Raw genomic sequence first — 20,928 nt, 5'->3', positions numbered from 1 at the left:
AACGTGTGTGAAACCTATGGTTTTTTCAGTGAATTTGTACGTTTTTTTAAATGCTAAGTTACTTTACGCCATTCGTGGCGTGCGCGCCCACTTAACGCAGTTCGTTCCGTGCGCGCACGGTGCGCTTCGCGCACCGCGCGCCCACTTTACGCAGTTAGTGGCGTGCACGCACGGTGGGCACGCGGTGCGCTACGCGCACCGCGTGCCCACGTTACGCTAGATGGGCCATGTACTTACTTGTAGGTACCAAAAAACAAACAATAAACACAAGGGCTCTTTTTAGAGCCACCTTATATCTAAACACTCAAATGCGTTTTTTTTTTAATTTGTTTTATTAATTTTTTTTCCGGGTGCGCGCTGGGTGCGCGCACTCGGCGATATTTTTTAACAAAATATTAATCTTTTTTTTTGCCCTACAAGGTCCTACTTTGACCCCCTTACAATGCCTACTGGGTCTATTTCTACCCACTCTGCCCCCTTTTCAAGTTCTCCCCCTTTGTTTATCACCCCCTCTTTATGCGATAGACAAAATGGCGGCCGCCGCTTCCTGATTTCCACCGATTCGAATGTTTACTAAGATCTAACAACCAATCAGAATTGCGCTAGCGCACGGCGAGGTGCGCGCACGGAGCGCGCTTAGATATATATATATTGATTTAAAGGCTATTTTCTCAGAATCTAGCCCTGTCTAAAGGTCCTATGGAAAAATGCATGGGGAAAACGCGTTTTGGGACCCCCCTTTTTTCTCAGCCCCCGCTTGACGAATCCCCCCGAGACTTTCAGGGTAGGAGCGGAGCGTAGCGCCCCACCTATTTTGAAAAATTTGCGAGGATTCGTCGACCGGCGGCAAAGTTATTCAAAATAGAATGTTGAGGTTTTCCTATGGAAAAGGGGTCCTAACTATAACTACCTACGAGGGAGGGAGGGAGGGAGGGAGGGAGGGAGGGAGGGAGGGAGGAAGGAAGGAAGGAAGGAAGGAAGGAAGGAAGGAAGGAAGGAAGGAAGGAAGGAAGGAAGGAAGGAAGGAAGGAAGGAAGGAAGGAAGGAAGGAAGGAAGGAAGGATGTATGTATATGTATATATATATATATATATATATATATATATCCCCAGACACATGAAGGTGGTTAAATCTGTCCATTAGCTAGACTGATTCAAACAAAGACACGCATAATGGCCATAACAGCAACATGTAAGTGATGGACATCACGTGCAAAGGCAAGCAGGTACAAATGCATTGTTCATCGCATATTACAGACAGCTGCCTTCACTGGCAGACCCAATTGACTCCACCTGCATATACCGCTTCTTCAAACTCTCAAATAGAGGGGGCGATTATGGGACCCGAAACTGTCATTGCAATTAGGCAACTTACAAAAGTCAAGACTCCATGCAGTGCGACCTACGGCTTGAATTTTCTCAAACTGAATTGACAAAGCGCCTCTTGAAGTTTTAAGAAATATCCACGGATCAAGGCAGGTTGCAGCTAATGTTGAAAGCACCCATTGTTATGCTGCCGAAGTCTGGTTGCGATCCGCTTGATTGCACTTTATGCCACCTACTGTCTAGCTTGAACTCAGACTGCAAGATTTTGGGGAAAGGTATCGCAGACCGGGTCCAACATACACTCAAGCACCTGGTTCATCTGGATCAAAAAGATTTGTTCTAGACAAAAGTACATTCACCGATATCCACAGGATATTTCATGTTCTGGGTTGGATATCAGTGGACAGGAACAGGGGGTGGCACAGCACATATACATGGAAAAACTGATAGCCTGTCCTGGACATATTTATTTGCAGTTACGCAGCATATGAGTTCGGGGCAGTTGTACTATCTTTGATTAGGGTCATATACACTGACCCTACACACTGGATCAAGACAGGGATGGAGTTCTTGGATTCCTGGGGTATCCACAGCGGTACCAGGCAAAGCTGCTCCTTTCCCCACTCCTCTTCACCCTCATGAAGGAGCTGCAAGTGTACACAGGAGAAAGTCATGGCCTAGATGGTGCAGGCTAGAAACATTCCATCTTAATGTACGCAGATGATGTATTGATAGACTTAGCTGATGTTATCATAGGACTGGGGCTGACGGTAGGGACTCTCGAGACTCTCAGCGCAGTGTCTGGCCTAGTAGTCTGCCGGACCAAGCCCAATATATTCCCCTTGACGGATGCTTCCTCTAAAGCACTTTGCGAAAGGGGCACCACTAGTTTGCCCAGCAAACCACACATGTTCAAATATCTTGGAGTGAATGTGTGCAGGTACCTACCCAATGTCAAGAGTGGGAACTTTGACAGAGCACTGACATCCATTAGGTCTACATCAGTGTACTGGAAGAAACATCATTTTTTGCAACTAGGGCGCCTTGTGTGGTCTAAGATGGTGGTTGTACCAAGACTTCTGTACCTATTCTCTAATCTACCACCACATATACCCAATTTCTAGAATCTCAATAGCTGTCTAACAGAGTTGGTGTGGAATGTGAGCAGGCACAGAGTGGCTCTTGATAACTTATTTCTCACAATAGATGCAGGAATCTAGGGGCACTCGATTTGAGTCCTACTATCTAGCAGTGCAGCTCCAATGGGTCCTGACTTGGACCACACCAAGATCCATTCTAGAGGTTGGATATTTGGATAATTTTCTGGGTGACATGGCTGTTCTGGAAAGCCTGCTGGGCAACTGGCCCTGTGCTGTGTCAGCTCCTCTTAGAGTAGCATGATTTTTCTGGCTTAACTACCTTCAAAGCTCATCCCGCCGGGAGGTATACACGCCAGACTTACTGTTGCGCTGCCTACCCCACCTTGGGGAAGCATGGCTGGTTGCCAACAAGTTACACTGGTAAAGACAGCAAATTAAGTGAGGGTTCCCAAGCCGAACAAGTGAGATGAACAAGTTACTTACCTCTATCTAGCAAGACAACTTGGCAGTCTAGTCGACTGCAGATGGCCCCAGCTAAACTGTCCCCTTGCTTTAAGTGTCACTATCTGCACTGGGATTGGCAGAGAAACATCGTTAAAATTTTGAGGCCGTCTAAACCCATCATAGCACGACAAAAGGGCACCATCACAGGACAAGATAGGTGACAGCCATGAGTGAAACCAAATTAGACAATACAAGATAGCAGAAACTACAGACAACAAAAATCTCTGAAAAGGATACCTCAGGAAAATAGTCTTACAATAGGGGCAAAACCTCAATTACTAATAGTGCTTTTTAATTAAAAGCATCAATCTAAATAGTCTGCTACTCACAGCAGTAACCAGTAGATGGAAGTGAGTCAATGAAAGCAATCAAATGAAACAATTTATGATTAAAGCCTAAAACACACATTTTCACTAGAAGGAAATTTTAACATTTGGTTAGAAAACAGCACTTTTGCTGATAGGGTATTCCCATTACTGAGGGACAAGTCAGTGTGCCAGTTTGAATGCGCCACCTCAGCTTGCTTTTAAGGGATTATGGATGTCCTTGAACAAGTATTAGGTTTACAGTAGCTGTAACTGTAATATCTGACACGAATTTTAAGAAAAAAAAGAATACATAAGTGTTCTATTTCCATACAAAATAGTGATATACACAAAACGCTTCCATGTTCGAGTTATTGGGCGATACAATACTTTAAACATAACCATGAATAAAATCTATGTTTGTGCATAAAAAGTTCTATTTGGGGTACTAATGTAAAATACATGTACAGAGATTCTTTTGATGACTTGAGTCATCATAGGAAGAAACATTATTTTATTTGGTAAAGTGGAGTCCTCTACAAAATGTTACTAACCTCCCTGATGATCAAAGAATGCTTCCGGGTCTTCTTCGATGGGCTCTGTATCATTGTGCGCTGTCCTCTTGTGCATGGCTAGTGTGGAAATTTGTTTGTACGTTTTGCCACAGTGATTGCAGTTGTAAGGCTTGGAATGCGTGTGCACAACATGATGTTTGTACAAACTGGAATATTCAGTAAACCGTTTATCACATCCAGGTACTGTACACACATATGGTTTCTCCCCTAAATGGAAAAATACATAAAATAAATTTAGAACATAATACATGATCAATTGAACCTGGCCACCAAACAAATAATCACGTTTTACATTTTCTCTTTGGAGAAGGAGGGAGAAACAATCAGTTAAAGAATTTGATTTGTATTTTTTAGTCATCAAATATTATCAGTCGTCAGGAAGCCATGGCACCTCAACGCATTCGATATTAACAGAAAGCGCAACAGCCATATTGGCTAACAGTGATCTATGAGATGCACAGCACTGTGAACGCTGTTTTTATGAATGATTTTAAAATAGGCAGGTAATCACGAATAGAGGTAAAAAAAGATGTTTTAATCATAGTAGTTCAAATACGAACTCCCAACAATGACTATTGTGTTTTATATATTGTGTTCCAGTGTTTTGCTGTTCATATATTTTTCCCTGCTGATGCGACACCAGTCACAAAATGTGTTGAGAATAGGAAAAAAACTCTACATTGAACCTGATGTGGGAGAGGTGTAATCGATTTATGGATACCTATAAATATTCTGACAGAATATAAACTCGAATATGAAGAATATTGTTACAAGTGATGATTACAATGAGTCTGTTACAGCCCAACTTCAAGGCCACCACACCATATAAGCAACCACTATGATTGGAAAGAAATTGCTACCAGAGAATCTATGCAACAATTCTTTAACAGATTTTTTAGAGAGATGGGTTTTTTGAAAGCTGACCTTAAGACATGCTTCAAAGCAGTGAAAGGAGATTTGACCGCTTTGAGGGCTACATTAAATGATCTGGTAAAAACTGTGGTTGAATTTTCAGGTGAGCAACCTCCGACACTGAAACATACATAATATCCTGTATACATGCTCTTATTTCAGGAGAGATTTCTGAAATCCACTATCACAGACTTCTAAATGATAGTCAAAGGAGCAATAATAATTGGGGATTACTTTAATGCTGTAATAGCTATCGTTAAGGACTGGCCATGCAGAGGACGGGTCACACAAGATCAATAGCGGAGGAAAACAGACGCCTGCTATCATCGGTGGGTTTAGTGGACATGCGGCAAGATCAAAATCATTACAAAGGAGCCTTCATCTTCTCCTCTGTAGATAGGTTGTATCAGTGCTTAATAAGTGCCACAGGCCTTGGCAGAAGGCCACTGCTGCTTGCACCAACCATTGCCCCTACCAGCACTGCCAATGACACTACCAACGCAACTACTAATTTTCACACTTCTACAAGTATGACAATTCAGATTCTTCAAGGCCCTCAAAGCTATAAGAATTGGTTGGGGAGCACAAATTAGTCATTTTAAATGTATATTGAATTAATAAACAACAGTTGTGCTCAGCTAAATTTGACAAACAGTGCCACCATGTGGCAGACTGTCATAAGTGCAGGTGTTGATAAATAACTGCCAGTGCCGAGCAACAGAAACCGCCAGCACAAATTAAACACTGGGTTGTATGCTAGTTTAGACCACACCCACTGCCTCAAATACCTGACTTGGAATCGGAGATGAAGTCTTAAAGAAAGCCCACTGTGTGACCCAACAGTTAGGGATGTGATCAGATGCGTTACAAACTATACAAATGAGAATGATATGGGGATGTATTTGACAAAACCTTATGGGACTCAATAAAGGCAGTTTTCAGGCATTCTTCGAAATTTGCCTTAAAAAGGCTAAACAGAAAAATAATTATTTTATTAGAAACAAGGGTAAAATATATTTGACTAGCCACCTCAGTTTCCCCTCTCCCTTAACTAACTAAGCTTTCAGTTTTGATACTTAATCCCATACAATTGTTCCCTTGACAGTGTGCTATCACGAGCTTGTGCACCTTGCTGGCAACCGCTGATATTTATTTACGTGGTTCTAACAGAGTAAAAAGCCGGTAATTCTTGGCTTGACCATTTATGTTTGCACCAGTGAATGTTAGAGGTTCAAGATGATTGTAAACCTTTATACAAATGTTAATATTGGAACCAGAAGCACAGAGAGGATCATTCTCTTCAAATTCAATTCAGCTTAGGGCGCAAACATGTGATTTTTACTGCTGTAGTCTATGAATGCAATTTAGCTCATTTCCATTACCACAATCCCTTTTTGTTGCTCTGCTTGTCCTGTGTGTGGACAACAGTAAATTTTATTTTCAAGGAATACACATGTTAGAGCAGGTCTGCCATTATTATTATCCCTTCCTAGGGATGCATATGCCTTAATATTTAGAGGGTTATTAAAACTGAAAGCACAAGAGCAGAGGCAATTATCTCGAATAGTTAAAAGGCAGACAATGTACATGGATGACACTATGAGCCTGACTTTTCGGTCCACCGTGATTGCTAGTGAGATGCACAATAGCTGAAATCTAGTCATTCAGCCCACTTATGCAGCAGTAGTGGACACTATTTCACCTAACAGGTATTTTACACTAATAGCCATATAGAAAGTGCCATATTAACAGCTAACCAATTGGACTAGGCCCTGTGATGCAGGCATTCTTTGTGTGTATTGGCTTATGGTGAATTTGTATGTTTGATGTACACTGTATGTCTAAACGGAACATGGAACTGCAACTGCTAGTTTAACTTCAACTCAATAAGGATCCACCGACTCTCTTACATGCGGAGGGTGGCCTCTTCTTATTTAAGGTGGGGCCCCATGTGGTGGGGCACAGAGGACTCTGGAGTCTCAATGAGGTTGTTCCCCTCCATGACTAGCTGTCTTGAAATACTTCCATGTTACCATGTTAGTGTTGGTGGCTTTCCTCAAGTTTCCCTCTTGGTCTCCTCTGCCAAGTTATTATTAATGATCTCTATTTGATTGTCCACACATAAAATTGCACAGGAGATTTCATAAGGGCCTATTTAGATCAAAGAGTAATGTCAGATAACTTGGCAGGGCCAGCAAGTCCAAAAGAACTAGGATGCAATGCCCAATCTACTGCAATGAAGAACAGTCCATCCTCTAGTTCTACTTGTGAGCTTTCGGTTTGCTGTCTAGGCCAACAGTAATGTTATCGTCAATCTCCAGTAGTTGGACTTCTATGTGTTTACAATGTGGACACTAAATTGCTTAAGAATTAGTTTAGGACATATACATGGCATACTCATAGTTAAGAATCCTTGATGCAATTAACTCGGCCTTCTTTATGAGTAGATTGATCCATACAAGTTATAGCTTGGTGGGGATGATGCGACCGGTAAATGACCACTGTGACCATCTCTGAGCAGACTGTTGGGTATAGTGTATTCTGGGTGGTGGAGTTTAATTGTTGCCCGGATTACCCTCTGGATTAAAATTGTTTACTGGCATTGATTGTTAACAGTCCATGTTTTGTTTATGTGTACATTACAAACAGTGGGGCCTCAATCGTTAGTGGGAGTGTTGTCTGATTCTCCAATGACAATGAAGAAATAAAATATAACATACTTGAATAAACTATACAAAACCGGTACTGTATTCATTAGTAGAGCCTACAAAAATAAAAAATGTTTTCAAGAAAGTAGATTTTGTTTACCTGTATGTATTCGCACGTGGTTCTTATAATTTGTAGCACTAGCAAATGCTCTTCCACATCCAGGCTCTGTACAGTAATATGGCCTTTCCCCAGTATGTGTCCTGATGTGCACTTTCCGAATGTTGGATGTTGTGAATGACCTACCACAGCCTTCAAAAGGACATTTAAAAGGCCGTTCACCTTCAGGAAACAAGGTTACATGTTAAAATTATAATTTATTACAACTTATAAGCGTAAATAATAAAACAGCTGCATACATACAAATCTGTGCCCAAATATAACTATATAACAATATTTGCTCGTACCACTTTCTAAAGTTCAACTGTATTTTATTAATTTATAAGCATACTAAAAACAGGTGATAATTGGTTTTCAAGCTAAAACTTTCAAACTAAATTTTTCATCGAATATTTAGAAGGAAAAGTTACTTACCTCTAGTCCTAGTTCTCTGTTCTGGGTATTCTCACTAAATCCATGAACAGTAGGATATCTCCGTATGTGAGAGGGATCCCTGGAACACCATTTGCAAGAAAGTTTTTCACAACGAAAGCTTGCCTATCAGAGGCAACATTTTCTTCTTGTTCTTTTTTTGGTTTTAAAACGTTTGACTACAAACGTTACTGAAATATACTCTTTTTAAAATGCCAAAATCAAGAGAAAATGTAATCTCTAACAGGCTGGGCACACACTGCGAATTAGACACCATATCTTTAAAACACTCCACAGTCAGCCAGTCTTCCCTTCATGCAGTGCAGGGTCAATGAGGCAGTATGTTTTCAAGGAAGTACAGGAAATCACCACTGCCTTCATAGCCTGTTTGTTAAAGCCCTTTGAACCAGTTTCAGGGAAAATACCCATGACAGAGAACTAGAATTCCAGGTAAATAACATCTCCTTTTCTGTAATGGAATTAGCTCATCTATCCATTAGTGGTACAATCGAGTAGCAAGTTAAATCCCACTCAAGCTCAGAGGAGGGTTTCATGGATGATGGCAAATAGGGCAGAATTATACAGAGCAAATGAACTATACAATGATGCCTGACCTACCAGAGTATCTGTTCTGAAATTAGAAAGTAATGCTTAACAAAAATATGCACTGCCCTTGAGATTGCTGATCGCTATTCACCTTTTGGTAGGAAGCAATTACAAAAGAAAGAGTCCCTCTAACTATTGTTTACTTTGATGAGGCCAAACTAGTGTATACTGCACTATAATTTAAGAATAACTGGGCTGTTGAATGGAGTTGGTGTTGTCCAAGTAGTAATGTTTCAAAGTTCTTTTAATAATCAGAGCATGAAAAGCTCTTCCAGCTCTGGAGTAGAATGCTCTGGAAAACAACATAGGGAGCAAGGCTGTCTGATTAATATGTAAGTCCTAAATTACTTTAGACAGAAAATAAAGTTAAGTTCTTAAGGACATTTTGTTCCAGAATAACCAATACAGTTCCTTCAAACAAGCTTGAAACTCACTCGCCCTTTTGAGCAATGGTTCTAAACCACTGTCCAGGAGAAGTGTTTCATGTCTGCCTTCTGCAAGAGCTCATAAAGGAGACCCATCAACTGGGAAAAGATAATGTTAACCTCACTTTCCAGGGCAAAAACTCTCCACATGCCCTCAAGAAAAGGTTTAGGCACTGATATAGTCAAAAAGCATATCTGAGAAGGGCTCTTCCTATAAGTAGTGATGGCAGCGTAATGAACTTTAATAGAAGGTAACTGAAGGTCTAGAACATCGGACCCAAATACCTCAACGACAGAGTATCATTCCACGTACCCAAGAAGAACCTCCGCTCCTCCAACCTCACCCTGGCAGAGGTCACCCGCATTTGCAGACACAGAACCGGAAGGAGAGCCTTCTTCTACATTGCAGCCAAGACCTGGAACGAGCTCCCTGCGAACATCAGAAGCTCCCCGACCCTGCACACGTTCAGGAAGGACCTCAAGACCTGGCTATTCGACTGATCCGGAGCCGCTCCCCCTCACCCCCCAGCACCTTGAGACCCCCACCGGTGAGTAGCGTGCTCTACAAACCCTGATTGATTATATCAAATAAAGAAGATAAGGTAATACTATTTCTTCTTGACAAGTTCTCAGATCAACCTATTTCTGAACACAGCATGCACAGAACATCTTCCACATAAAGGCATATGAATAATGAGTGGATGTTCTCTTTGCTTCATTCAATGTATTCACAAAATCTAGAAGATTCCAGTGCCGTATTGTAGGAGCCAGTTTCGCGAGTGCAGGCTTAGGTGGAAAATCCAGCTTGACAGATTGGAAAGGAGGCCGGCTGGAGCAGGAGGTTCCAGCGAGGCTGAACCAATAGAAGAAGAAGGTCTGGATACCACTACTGCCTTAGCCACTGGAGCTTTGAGGAGGATCTTCATTTTGCACTGAATTGTTTTGAAAATGCCTCTGGGTAACAAGGATATCAGCAAAAGCATATATGAATGTCTTCAGCCAGTCTACAAAAGGGCATTGCCCTTGAATCTGGGCTAAGGGAACCTCTACGTAAAGGCGAGGCATTTTGTGTTTTCTCCAGTGGCGAGTGTGAAGGGCCCCAGTCATGAAACATGTTTGGAAGTATGATGCTGTCTAGCATCCATTAATATTATTGTAGGAGTTGCCAGTGGAGCTTGTCAGCTGTCTTGTTTTGTAAACCTGTTAGTTGCATTACGGTGAGAGAGATGTACCTCACCAAATTAGCAGTTCCTATTTTGACTGGACTGATGATCTTTTCCTCTTTGCTTGTTGATATTGATATAGTGCATGGTAATTGTGTTGTCCGTTTGATCCATTTGAATGAGCACTGTTTTTGCCAATATGGATAAGAGAAAAGACTTCAGCGTTCGAAGAACCGCTCTTTACTTCAGCATATTGATGTGATTCAGTTTGTCAGTAGAAGATTATCTTCCCAGAGATGAAAGACCTCCCATCTGGGCACCCCAAACGTTTATCGATGCATCTGTGACTACTGAGATGGAAGTGGGAGGTTTTTATAAATAGGGCTGCCCTCAGGGTGTTCGCTCTGTTGCACCAGCATTCAAGACTGGATGCAGAGATGTTCCAGGATAATGTCTCCTCTCAGTCCCTAAATTCTATGACACCACTGGTCTTCCACATGCAAAAGAAACAACTGATGGACGGAATGCTGGACAATGCAAACATTCACCCTCAGTCACAGGGATCTGGGTACAATCCATCATTCTTTTGTTCACCACACCACCCCAGTTTGGACCCAGGAATATGCAAATCAGTCTTGACCCTTTCCCATATGGGAACAGGCCAGCCCGAACTGCCAAGCCAGGTCCTCCCTGGACTGGAAACAAGCATCATGGGACCGGTTTCAGGGCATCACCGTTTATCAGCCAGGCTAGCTTGAATCAAGAGGTGTAGTGAGCACAGGACCCACATCTGGGCATACCCTTCCCACTTAGGGCGACATATGCAAAAGAAGCAATTGATGGATGGAATGCTGGACAATGCAAACATTCACCCCCAGTCACAAGGATCTGGGTTTAATCCATCATTCTTTTGCTCACCACACCACCCCAGTTTGGACCCAGCCATATGCAAATCAGTCTTGACCCTGTTCCTTATGGGAACAGTCCAGCCCGAACAGCCAAGCCAGGTCCTACCTGGACCGGAAACAAGCATCCTGGGACCGGTTTCAGGGCATCATCCTTCATCAGCCAGGCTAGCTCGAATCCAGTAGTGTAGTGAGCACGGGACCCACGTCTGGGCATACCCTTCCTACTTAGGGTGACATATGCAAAAGAAACAATTGTTGGATGGAACGCTGGACAATGCAAACATTCCCCCCCAGTCACAAGGATCTGGATTTAATCCATCAGTCTTTTGCTCACCACATCAGCCCTGGTCTTCAGGCAATCTTGAAGTGGTCGCATAATCATTGCAGCATTGGGAATTAGAAAGATGCCAGAAGCCATGCTGAAGAGGAGGGATGATGCATGTCTGACTGAAGAAGCTGTTGTTGCTATTACAGAAATAATGTTCATACGTAAAGATGATAGAGGGGCCTTACCCACAAGGTGGGAGGCTTTTAAGAGCCCTTGATTTTCTGAGAATCATGTCTAGGAAAAAACTATTTGTGGTGACTGTTGTTCCTGTTATTGCAAAAGGGAATATGGGTATACTGTTGTCCTCTTCCATACCATGTAAAACGGAACCTTTGAAAATTCCTTTTGTATTTTCTAAAATGACAGATTTTAATGTTTCTGATTCTGTTCTCATGTGCTAATTAAAAAGGAATGACTATTTTTAGTTTGAGGGAGTGTAATGTTCTCTCCGCTGCAAAAGTGGGATTTGGAAAAAAGGTAGTTAGAGTGACAGATTGATTGAGATTGAAATCTGAAACTACCTTGGACAAAAAAGAGGGGTGTGTACGTAAAACCTATTGTGATGGAAAGCTGTAAAGGGTTCTACGGAAGATAGAGCTTGCAATTCACTGACTATACGAGCCGAGGTATTTGCAACCAAAAAGGCCGTTTTCCGTGATAAGTGTTGCAGCAATCCTTTATGGATTGGCTCAAAAGGCAGATTTATTAATTTAGATAGCACTATGTTCAACTCCCAAGGAGGAGGGGGAGCCTTTAGAGGCTTTCTATAAGGTCTTTAATGACTGGAATCTTGAAAATGGATTCTTGCTTTGGAGATTTACAATAAGCAGTGATAGCTGCTAGGTGAACTCCTATAGAGGACAGCTGTAGGTCAAACCTGGCTAGGTGTAGTAAATAAGGTAGAATGATATCTTCCTGTACTGTGATGGGATCATAGTTCTTTGCAAGTCACCTTATGTTGAAGCGTATCCACTTAAAAGCTTAGCAAGCCCTTGCAGAAGGGCGCTTCGCTTCTTTTAGAATGTTCATGCAATCTTTTGGAAGATTTAGATGTCCATACTGGATGACCTCAGGAGCCATGCTGCCAAATTCAATGATTGGATCGAGGGATGGAGAATTCTACCTTATGTTTGGAGAGAAGGTTTAATCTGAGCGGGAGACGCTTGTGGTGGGTTATAGATAAGTGGAGTAGGTCCGTTTACCACCATTGTCTTGGTCAGTGCGGAGCTATGATGATCATTGTGATGCGTGATCTCAGAAGCCTTGGGATCACCAGCAGAATTAGTGAAATTGGTGGAAAGGCGTACAAAGATGGATTTAAATAGTCTATCAAAAGGGCAGTACCCAGAGACTTCAGTTCGGGAGCCCTGGATGTGAAGAATTGGTATTTTGAGTTTAGGGCAGTAGCAAACAAATCTAGAGTTGGGGTGCCCCATTATTGGAAGATAGCATCTACAACTTCGTTGCTGAGGACACACTCGTGGATTCCTTCGTTGGGGCTGAGGAAATCTGCTTTCATGTTTAAATTCCTGGGATGTGAAAGGCTGTAGAGGAGAGTCCTCTCTCACCAGGGCCCAATGCCATAGAGTTTGCGCCTGGTAAGATAACTGTCTGGACCTTGTTCCACCCTGTTTGTTGATGTAAAACATTGCGGTGGTGTTGTCTGTTTGAATCATGAGGTCCTCTGATTGCAGAGATGGAACAAACGCTTTGAGGGCCAGTGACACTGTTTTCAGTTCTAGGAGATGTATGTGGTATTTCTTTTCTTTTTGGGACCATAGACCTTGTATGGTCAGATTGTTCATGTGGGCACCCTATCCTGTTAGTGATGTGTTTGTGATGATTGCCTGAGATGGGGTTGGTTTTTTAAATGGAACCCCCAGTCAGCAGATTGTCTGAGTTGGTCTGCCATGCTAGGGATTGACGTGCATTGTATGTCAGGAGAATCCTATCTTTCCAAAGGCCTGTTCTATGAGACTGTTGATCTTCCAGACATACTTGTAGACTTCTCATGTACAGGCGTGCATTCGGTACGATATTGAAGCAGAACGCCATCAATCCTAGGAGAGACACAACCTTGCAAACAGTGGGCCTGGTCTGCTGTAGAATTTGGGAACATTTTGTTTGAATTTAAAACACTCTCTCCTCCGAAGGATACACACTTTCTTTTGGAGTGTCCAGAGTAGCTCCTAGAAATGCGAGGCACAGAACCGGTGTAGGGATGAACTTCGGTGGACTGACCTGGAGACCTGGTTTTGCCAGGAGAGATGTTGTGGCGGCATCGTCCTCCTTTGTTTTGTGAAAAGACTCTGTCTGATGAGCCAGTCGTCAAGGTATGGATATATGAAAATACCTTGTTTTCTTAGTTGAGCCGCAACTGCCATTGGAAAAAGTTTTTGGTGCTGATTTTAGACCATAGTGAGCACCGCATATTGATAGTGGTGAGAGCCCACTAGAAATCTGAGAAACTGTCTGTGATGCGTAAGTATGGGAATATGAAAATACGCATCCTGTAGATCTACTGCACAGAGCCAATCATTTTTCCTCAACTGTGGAAACATTTGGTGCAGCAAAGGATTCTTAACTTCTCTCTCTTTATACATTTGTTGAGGAACCTGACGTCCAGGATTGGCTGAAAATGATGTAGGTGATTTTTCTTCTTGACCAAGAAGTATCTTGAATAAACTCCTTTGTCCCTTTGATGTAGTGGGAATATCTCTATGGCTTTCTTGAGCAGTAGGACAGATGTTTCTTGCTAGAGACCGTGCAAATGGGCCATTATGGTTTGTTATGGATGCAGGGGCTGGTGGTAGGGCGCTGTGAGCATAGCCGTTCTGAATAATATTTAGGATCCATTTGTCTGTGGTGATTTTTGTCCATGCTTCCCAATGACACTATGGAGGGGGTATGTGATCCTCATTGTTTTGATCGAGAACCTTTACCCTAGGTTTGTGTGGAGAGTATCTTCATATTTGGTATCACATTTGATTGATTGATTTTGAGATTTATTTAGTACTCGAATGCCCAAGGGCGTCTAGGCGCTGCAACGGAGGGGTCTACGAGTAATGAAAGGAGGAGAGGGATTTAGTTTGAAAAGAGTTTGAAATGACTGTTAAGATTGTCTCTGTTGCTGTTGGTATTGTTAAGGCCACTTAGGGGTTTGAACCTTCTGCTAGAAATTTTATTTGTCTTTAGGTTTGAATTGTTTGAAGATTTTTTTCTGTTCTTTTAAACCCACTGCCTTAAACATTTCCGCTTCATTTTTCATACGTAACATTTCCTCTTCTGTGAGCTCTCCAAAGAGGGAGGATTTGGAGAAGGGCAGATTAGCAATCTTCAGTTGGGCGTCTAGCTTTAAAGATGAAAGTCTCAACCAGGACATACATTTTAGGGAAATGCCATGGCAAAAGGCAGTAGCGGACATATCAACAGAGTCAACTGCAGCTCTGATGAATCGGTTCAAAATGAGAGAGCCGTCTCTGGTCATTTCTATATAATCCTGTTGTTTGTGATCTGGTAGATCAGATATGAACAACTTCATTCGTTCTCAAATCTCCCTATAATATCTGCGCAATAATGCTGCTGAATTGGCATTGCGTAAATGTATAGATGCTGTACCACACATCTTCTTTCCAATCACATCCATTTGTTAGCTTTCTCGGCCAGGTGGAGCTGTGGTCTCTGGAGCATAGGCGTGTTTCCTGCATCCTGCTGTGACAATTACAGAGTACGGTTTAGGATCAGCTTTGAGGAAGTCTGAATCCGAGGGAGAGGTTTTTTTTCTTTAATAGCCTTGGAGTTGCAGATTTCACTGTAGCTTGAATCAGAAACTTTTCCTGCACAATGTCTAAGAGAACTGGAAGAAGAGGTAAAAGAGGCCTTGGTGTAGGTCTAGGTTGCAGAGCTTCCAGTATAGCAGATACTGATGGTTGGCGGTTATCAACTTGTATGTTGAGCTTAGAAGCTCATCTGACTAGAGTGTTCTCATCAACGGGCGAATATTCAGACAGAGAGCGAGGCAGAGATGTTGGTGTATATGAAGAGGAATCTGGAGATCCTATTTGTGATGAAGTTGAAGGTGATAGTGGGCGACTGGGTACTCTAGGTCTTGTGGGAGATTTTATAGGTGGAGAAGCTTTCCATTTGCGGACATGTGACACTGACATAGCTCTTGAGTGCCGCTGCCTATGAGAAATATTATGAGGTTCTAAAGGAACCTGAGGAGGATCAGAAGGAGGAATAACAGGATGTATTGGTGGCAGACCTGTATCCTGCTCTGCCGTGGAAGGGTCCATACACTGGGGTGAACCAGACCAGCGAGAAAAGGATGAAGAGATCGCCATCTAAATGATGTTCGATGTCAAGAGAGGGGTGTTCGATGTCGTACGCTCTATCCTAGAAGAAACCGGAGATCTTGAAGGAGAGACATGTCTTTTTGAAGTTGAGTGTTTCGATGTCGAAGTTTGGCATGATCTTGATGTCGAATGACGTGACTGTGACGGCGAACGATGAGGAAGTGACATTGATCAGTGAGATCGTGATGTTGACGCTGAAAGAGAGCATGACAGCGGTGCCGTACCCGTTTTCGGTGTTGAGGTAGACCTTGCAGTCGATAAAAATATCGAAAGGTCCTGATGAGCCACTGAGTCGTCCTTCGAAGGCGAGTACGCAATGACAAACTTCTCAGCGCTGACTTTGATTACTTAGTCTACGACTCATGACGATGGCGGTTTTGAGAATAAGATTTTTCTAATTTAGCTCTCCTCCTAAGTGAGTATTTATACATTTTGTACCTTTTCTCAGAAGAATAAAGAGAGGGAGACTTCTCCAGTCTTCTCCTTTCTTTGTCTGCTGACAAATCCTCCATCCATGAAGTCTGATGCCTTCTCTGTCCTTAAGTGTCCTTTTTGACATTTTACTGCAAATGTCACAACCTTTTGTGAGGTGTCGAGGAGATAGACACACCACACAAACCTTGTGGGCATTGGAGGAAGCTTTCATTCTAATACAGAAAGGACACTTTGTAAAGAGAGCTGCCATTTTTTGACTAAGAGTATTTAAAACAAGCATTGAAAATGCAATAGGTCTCACCCTCGTTTAAGTTAAAGCAATTCTGTTTGTAATTAGGTTGCATTTTAGCTTTGCTTTTATTAGTGTTTTTCAAACTTTCATGTACATAGCATGCATATGTATGCATATATGTATATGTATGCATGCATTTATATTTGTATTTATATAGATATGCAGATATATATATATGTTTATAGCCACACGGAAAACTTCCAAGTGCTATCGAGCACTAAACAGGAAAACGGACTCTGGATATAGCTGATGCTAGGTTAATTTATTAATGCAGTGAATCAATACGGTGCGGTGTCAGACGCGTTTCGGACACAGAACGGTGTCCTTGGTCACATGACAAGCGGGAAACTGACAGATATTTAAAGGGACAAAGTTTTGGCATTACTAAACATAGTAAAAATACTTTGTATGTATACATCGTCATCCTAAAACATGATATTATTCGTATAAGCATTCAAAGTTTATCCATCTATGCACACCAGCGCCTCTGCACAAAAAAACCCAGTATTAAAAAAGCATAGAAACAAGTTTATGATTTTTCCCGTAACATTGGTCCTATTACATGCAACTCAATATCTGTAAATCGCGTATCAGTAAATGCTACGTCCTTTTTATAAATTATATATATATATCATGGTTATATTGATGAAAAATGCACTTAACATTATACATTACTTATTTAAGTGATTGTACAATTTAATGAAATCTGTAAAACCACATAGATCTAAAAATTCTCACATTAAAAACTAATAAATATGTGCATAGGACGCAATTGTGCAATATACGCATTGATATGTAAACTCTTATCAAATCCTAGGTCATGTGCAAACAAAGCATACTATATGTGCAAATATGCTAAACGGACATGATATATGATATACTTAGTGCTTGCTTTTTTTGCAAACCTCAAGCGCCTAATATGTGCCAATACTCTAGTCCAGTTCATTTTAATTTTCGGTACAAATACCCTTAAATGTTCGATAGTCAATATCAGTGCCAAAACTTTATTCTAAAAAGTGCCTCAAGTGCTCAGTAGTGCAAAAAATGTGCAAAAGTGAAAAATACTAAACTATGTGTAAAAACTGGGAATACTAGCGGCAATACTTGTTGTCCCAAGTTGCACCACGTCCCCCAATACGACCTCAGTTAAATAAAAGACATATTTATTAGATAATAGGAAAACCAACCCTATTGAAAAATTATTAATAACTCAACTAAGGACTGCATTGTAGAATCATGTTAGCCACAAAGGGGTAAGAGCAGGAAAATTACTACCTGGATGGATATTGTAGCACACAGAAAATGCGAATGATCACAATTTCATGTGGCTACAATTTAGGAAAACTATAAAGGATCCATATTAAAATATTACAAAATGACAGTGTGCTAAAAAACTCTTTCTGAGCAGGGGCTATATTAGAAACCATCTTTCATAGAAAATTGTGCAGATCTTCTCCAGTATTCAAGCCTTTAGGGGACTTGGTATCCAGCTCTACTATGTAGCGTGATACGAGCTGGCGCAACAGTTTCTCCCTATTGCCTCCCCTCTTGCTTTGTGCCACGGCATCAAGTACAAAATATTGTAAACAATTCAAATTATTGCTATGTATTGCTTTAAAATGCCTGGCCACCGGGTAAGTTGGGTCAGAATTTACTATTGCACGGAGATGTTGTAAAATCCGCACATAAACTTGTAGTTTTGTGCTGCCCACGTAGCACAAATTGCAGCTACATTTTAGTATGTATACGGCATGATCTGTTCTACAAGTGTAGTGGGATTTTAGTGCGATACACAGGTTCGAAAAGGGTGTAGAATATGAAACTGTGCTGACACCAAACTTACAGGCTCTACAGGAGCTACACCTGAAGAAACCTTTGCGGGGAGACAACCAATTTACTGTTTTTATAGTTTCTGGACTATTTCTCACTAAGTCACTACGCATAGAATGTGCCCTTCTAAAAGTGACTGTGGGGGTGGTCGGAAGAACCTCCTTTAAAATTTGATCAGTCAGGACTATAGGCCATTTCTTCTTGACAATTTTCTTGATACTTTTTACTTGTCTACTATAGCCTGTACCCAGTCTCAAATCTGCATAATCACTGTTTTGGGTCATTTAGTTTCTCATGTCTATAAGGATCAAGCAGAGCTGTACGATCTAGGATCTTGGCCTTCCTCATGGCAACATCTAATCTACCAGATTGGTATCCCATAGCCTCCGATCTCTTTTTAGCCTCCATTTGATGGTACATTCGGGCTTCAGGTGTACTGCATGCTCTGTGTATGCGAATAAATTCTTCATATGGAATGCTGGCTATAGTATGTTGGGGATGAAAACTTCCTGCATGTAGCACTGTGTTGCCAGATGTGGGCTTCCTGTAAAGACAAGTTTCTACTCTACCATTGACTGATTCCACTCTAATATCCAAAAAATGTGCAAAATTGGAATCTATATTGGCAGTGAATTGCAGGTTTAAATTACTGTCATTGATAGTATCGACAAAATGATTGGCCTGATCTTTCGTCCCTCGCCATATAATGAAAATATCATCAATATAGCGCCAATACTGGATTACATGTTTAGACCATATTTAAGCATGGTGTGACCTGAGGACATGCTCCTCCCACCAGCCTACATGGAGCCCAGCATAGCTGGGGGAGAAGCATGCCCCCATAGCCACACCTCGTAGTTGCTGAAAGACCGCACCATCAAACATAAACACATTGTTGTAAAGGCACCAATGGATCATTTTGATTAACATCTGATTATGGCGGTACATTTCAATTGGTCGCTTGCCCAACAAATACTCCACAGCTCTCAATCCATCTGGGTGGGCAATGCTTGTATATAGGGCAGAAATATCCATGGTGAGAAACAGGTATTCATCTGACCACTCACAGTTATTGAATTGGAATAAAAAATCAGTTGTGACCTTGATATAAGCTGGTAAACTAGTGATATATGTTTATACATGTATATATATATATATATATATATATATATATATATATATATATATATATATATATCACTGAAAAAACCATAGGTTTCACACATGTTATAGTTAGCGGAAATTTTACTGATAAAAAACCAATGAAATTCCCCCGTTATAGTTAGTGCAGGCAACTATAACTCACGCGACCGCAATCCTCTGCTGATGCTAATACTGTATTTAGACACTTATTTGCCCATGTCTTCTTCCATACATTTTTAGCTATACATATATTACAAATATTTTTTTTTCATAAAGACACATATGTCATCAGCAGAAGATTGCGGTCGCGTAAGTTATAGTTGCCTGCACTAACTATAACGGGGGAATTTCATTGGTTTTTTATCAGTAAAATTTCCGCTAACTATAACATGTGTGAAACCTATGGTTTTTTCAGTGAATTTGCAAGGTTTTTTAAATGCTAATTCCTAACTATAACGTGTGTGAAACCTATGGTTTTTTCAGTGAATTTGTACGGTTTTTTAAATGCTAAGTTACTTTACGCCATTCGTGGCGTGCGCGCCCACTTAACGCAGTTCGTTCCGTGCGCGCACGGTGCGCTTCGCGCACCGCGCGCCCACTTTACGCAGTTAGTGGCGTGCACGCATGGTGGGCACGCGGTGCGCTACGCGCACCGCGTGCCCACGTTACGCTAGATGGGCCATGTACTTACTTGTAGGTACCAAAAAACAAACAATAAACACAAGGGCTCTTTTTAGAGCCACCTTATATCTAAACACTTAAATGCGATTTTTTTTAAATTTGTTTTATTAAGTTTTTTTTCGGGTGCGCGCTGGGTGCGCGCACTCGGCGATATTTTTTAACAAAATATTAATCTTTTTTTTTGCCCTACAAGGTCCTACTTTGACCCCCTTACAATGCCTACTGGGTCTATTTCTACCCACTCTGCCCCCTTTTCAAGTTCTCCCCCTTTGTTTATCACCCCCTCTTTATGCGATAGACAAAATGGCGGCCGCCGCTTCCTGATTTCCACCGATTCGAATGTTTACTAAGATCTAACAACCAATCAGAATTGCGCTCGCGCACGGCGAGGTGCGCGCACCCAGCGCGCACGGAGCGCGCTTAGATATATATATATTGATTTAAAGGCTATTTTCTCATAATCTACTGAACAGATTTACACCAAACCTACAAAAGGCACTTCCTTGACCTGGGGACTACCTCTCTGCCAAATTTCTAGTAATTCTGTTCAGCCGTTCGGGCTGTAGCCCTGTCTAAAGGTCCTATGGAAAAATGCATGGGGAAAACGCGTTTTGGGACCCCCCTTTTTTCTCAGCCCCCGCTTGACGAATCCCCCCGAGACTTTCAGGGTAGGAGCGGAGCGTAGTGCCCCACCTATTTTGAAAAATTCACGAGGATTCGTCGACTGGCGCCAAAGTTATTCAAAATAGAATGTTGAGGTTTTCCTATGGAAACGTGGTCCTAACTATAACTACCTACTGGCGA

General features: G+C 41.7%; 2 protein-coding genes across 4 annotated transcripts in view; one reads left to right on the top strand and one right to left on the bottom strand.

The window, feature by feature from the left end:
* Positions 1-20,928, bottom strand: part of ZNF143 (zinc finger protein 143) — a 274,804-nt gene that overhangs the window by 43,352 nt on the left and 210,524 nt on the right. Inside the window, exons 11-12 of the mRNA XM_085648159.1 lie at positions 7,530-7,709; positions 3,789-4,016 (exon numbers count right to left, since the gene is read on the bottom strand). Of these exons, the coding sequence (XP_085504285.1) occupies positions 3,789-4,016; positions 7,530-7,709 (408 nt within the window). The remainder of the gene's footprint in view (positions 1-3,788; positions 4,017-7,529; positions 7,710-20,928) is intronic.
* LOC146857603 (uncharacterized) overlaps positions 1-20,928 on the top strand; it is a 426,280-nt gene that overhangs the window by 226,315 nt on the left and 179,037 nt on the right. The window lies entirely within an intron of this gene.

The sequence above is a fragment of the Triturus cristatus genome, chromosome 3_2, assembly GCF_964204655.1.
Source record: "Triturus cristatus chromosome 3_2, aTriCri1.1, whole genome shotgun sequence".
NCBI lineage: Eukaryota > Metazoa > Chordata > Amphibia > Caudata > Salamandridae > Triturus > Triturus cristatus.
Note: the sequence above shows the minus strand (reverse complement) of the source record. Positions and strands in the feature narration are given on the sequence as shown.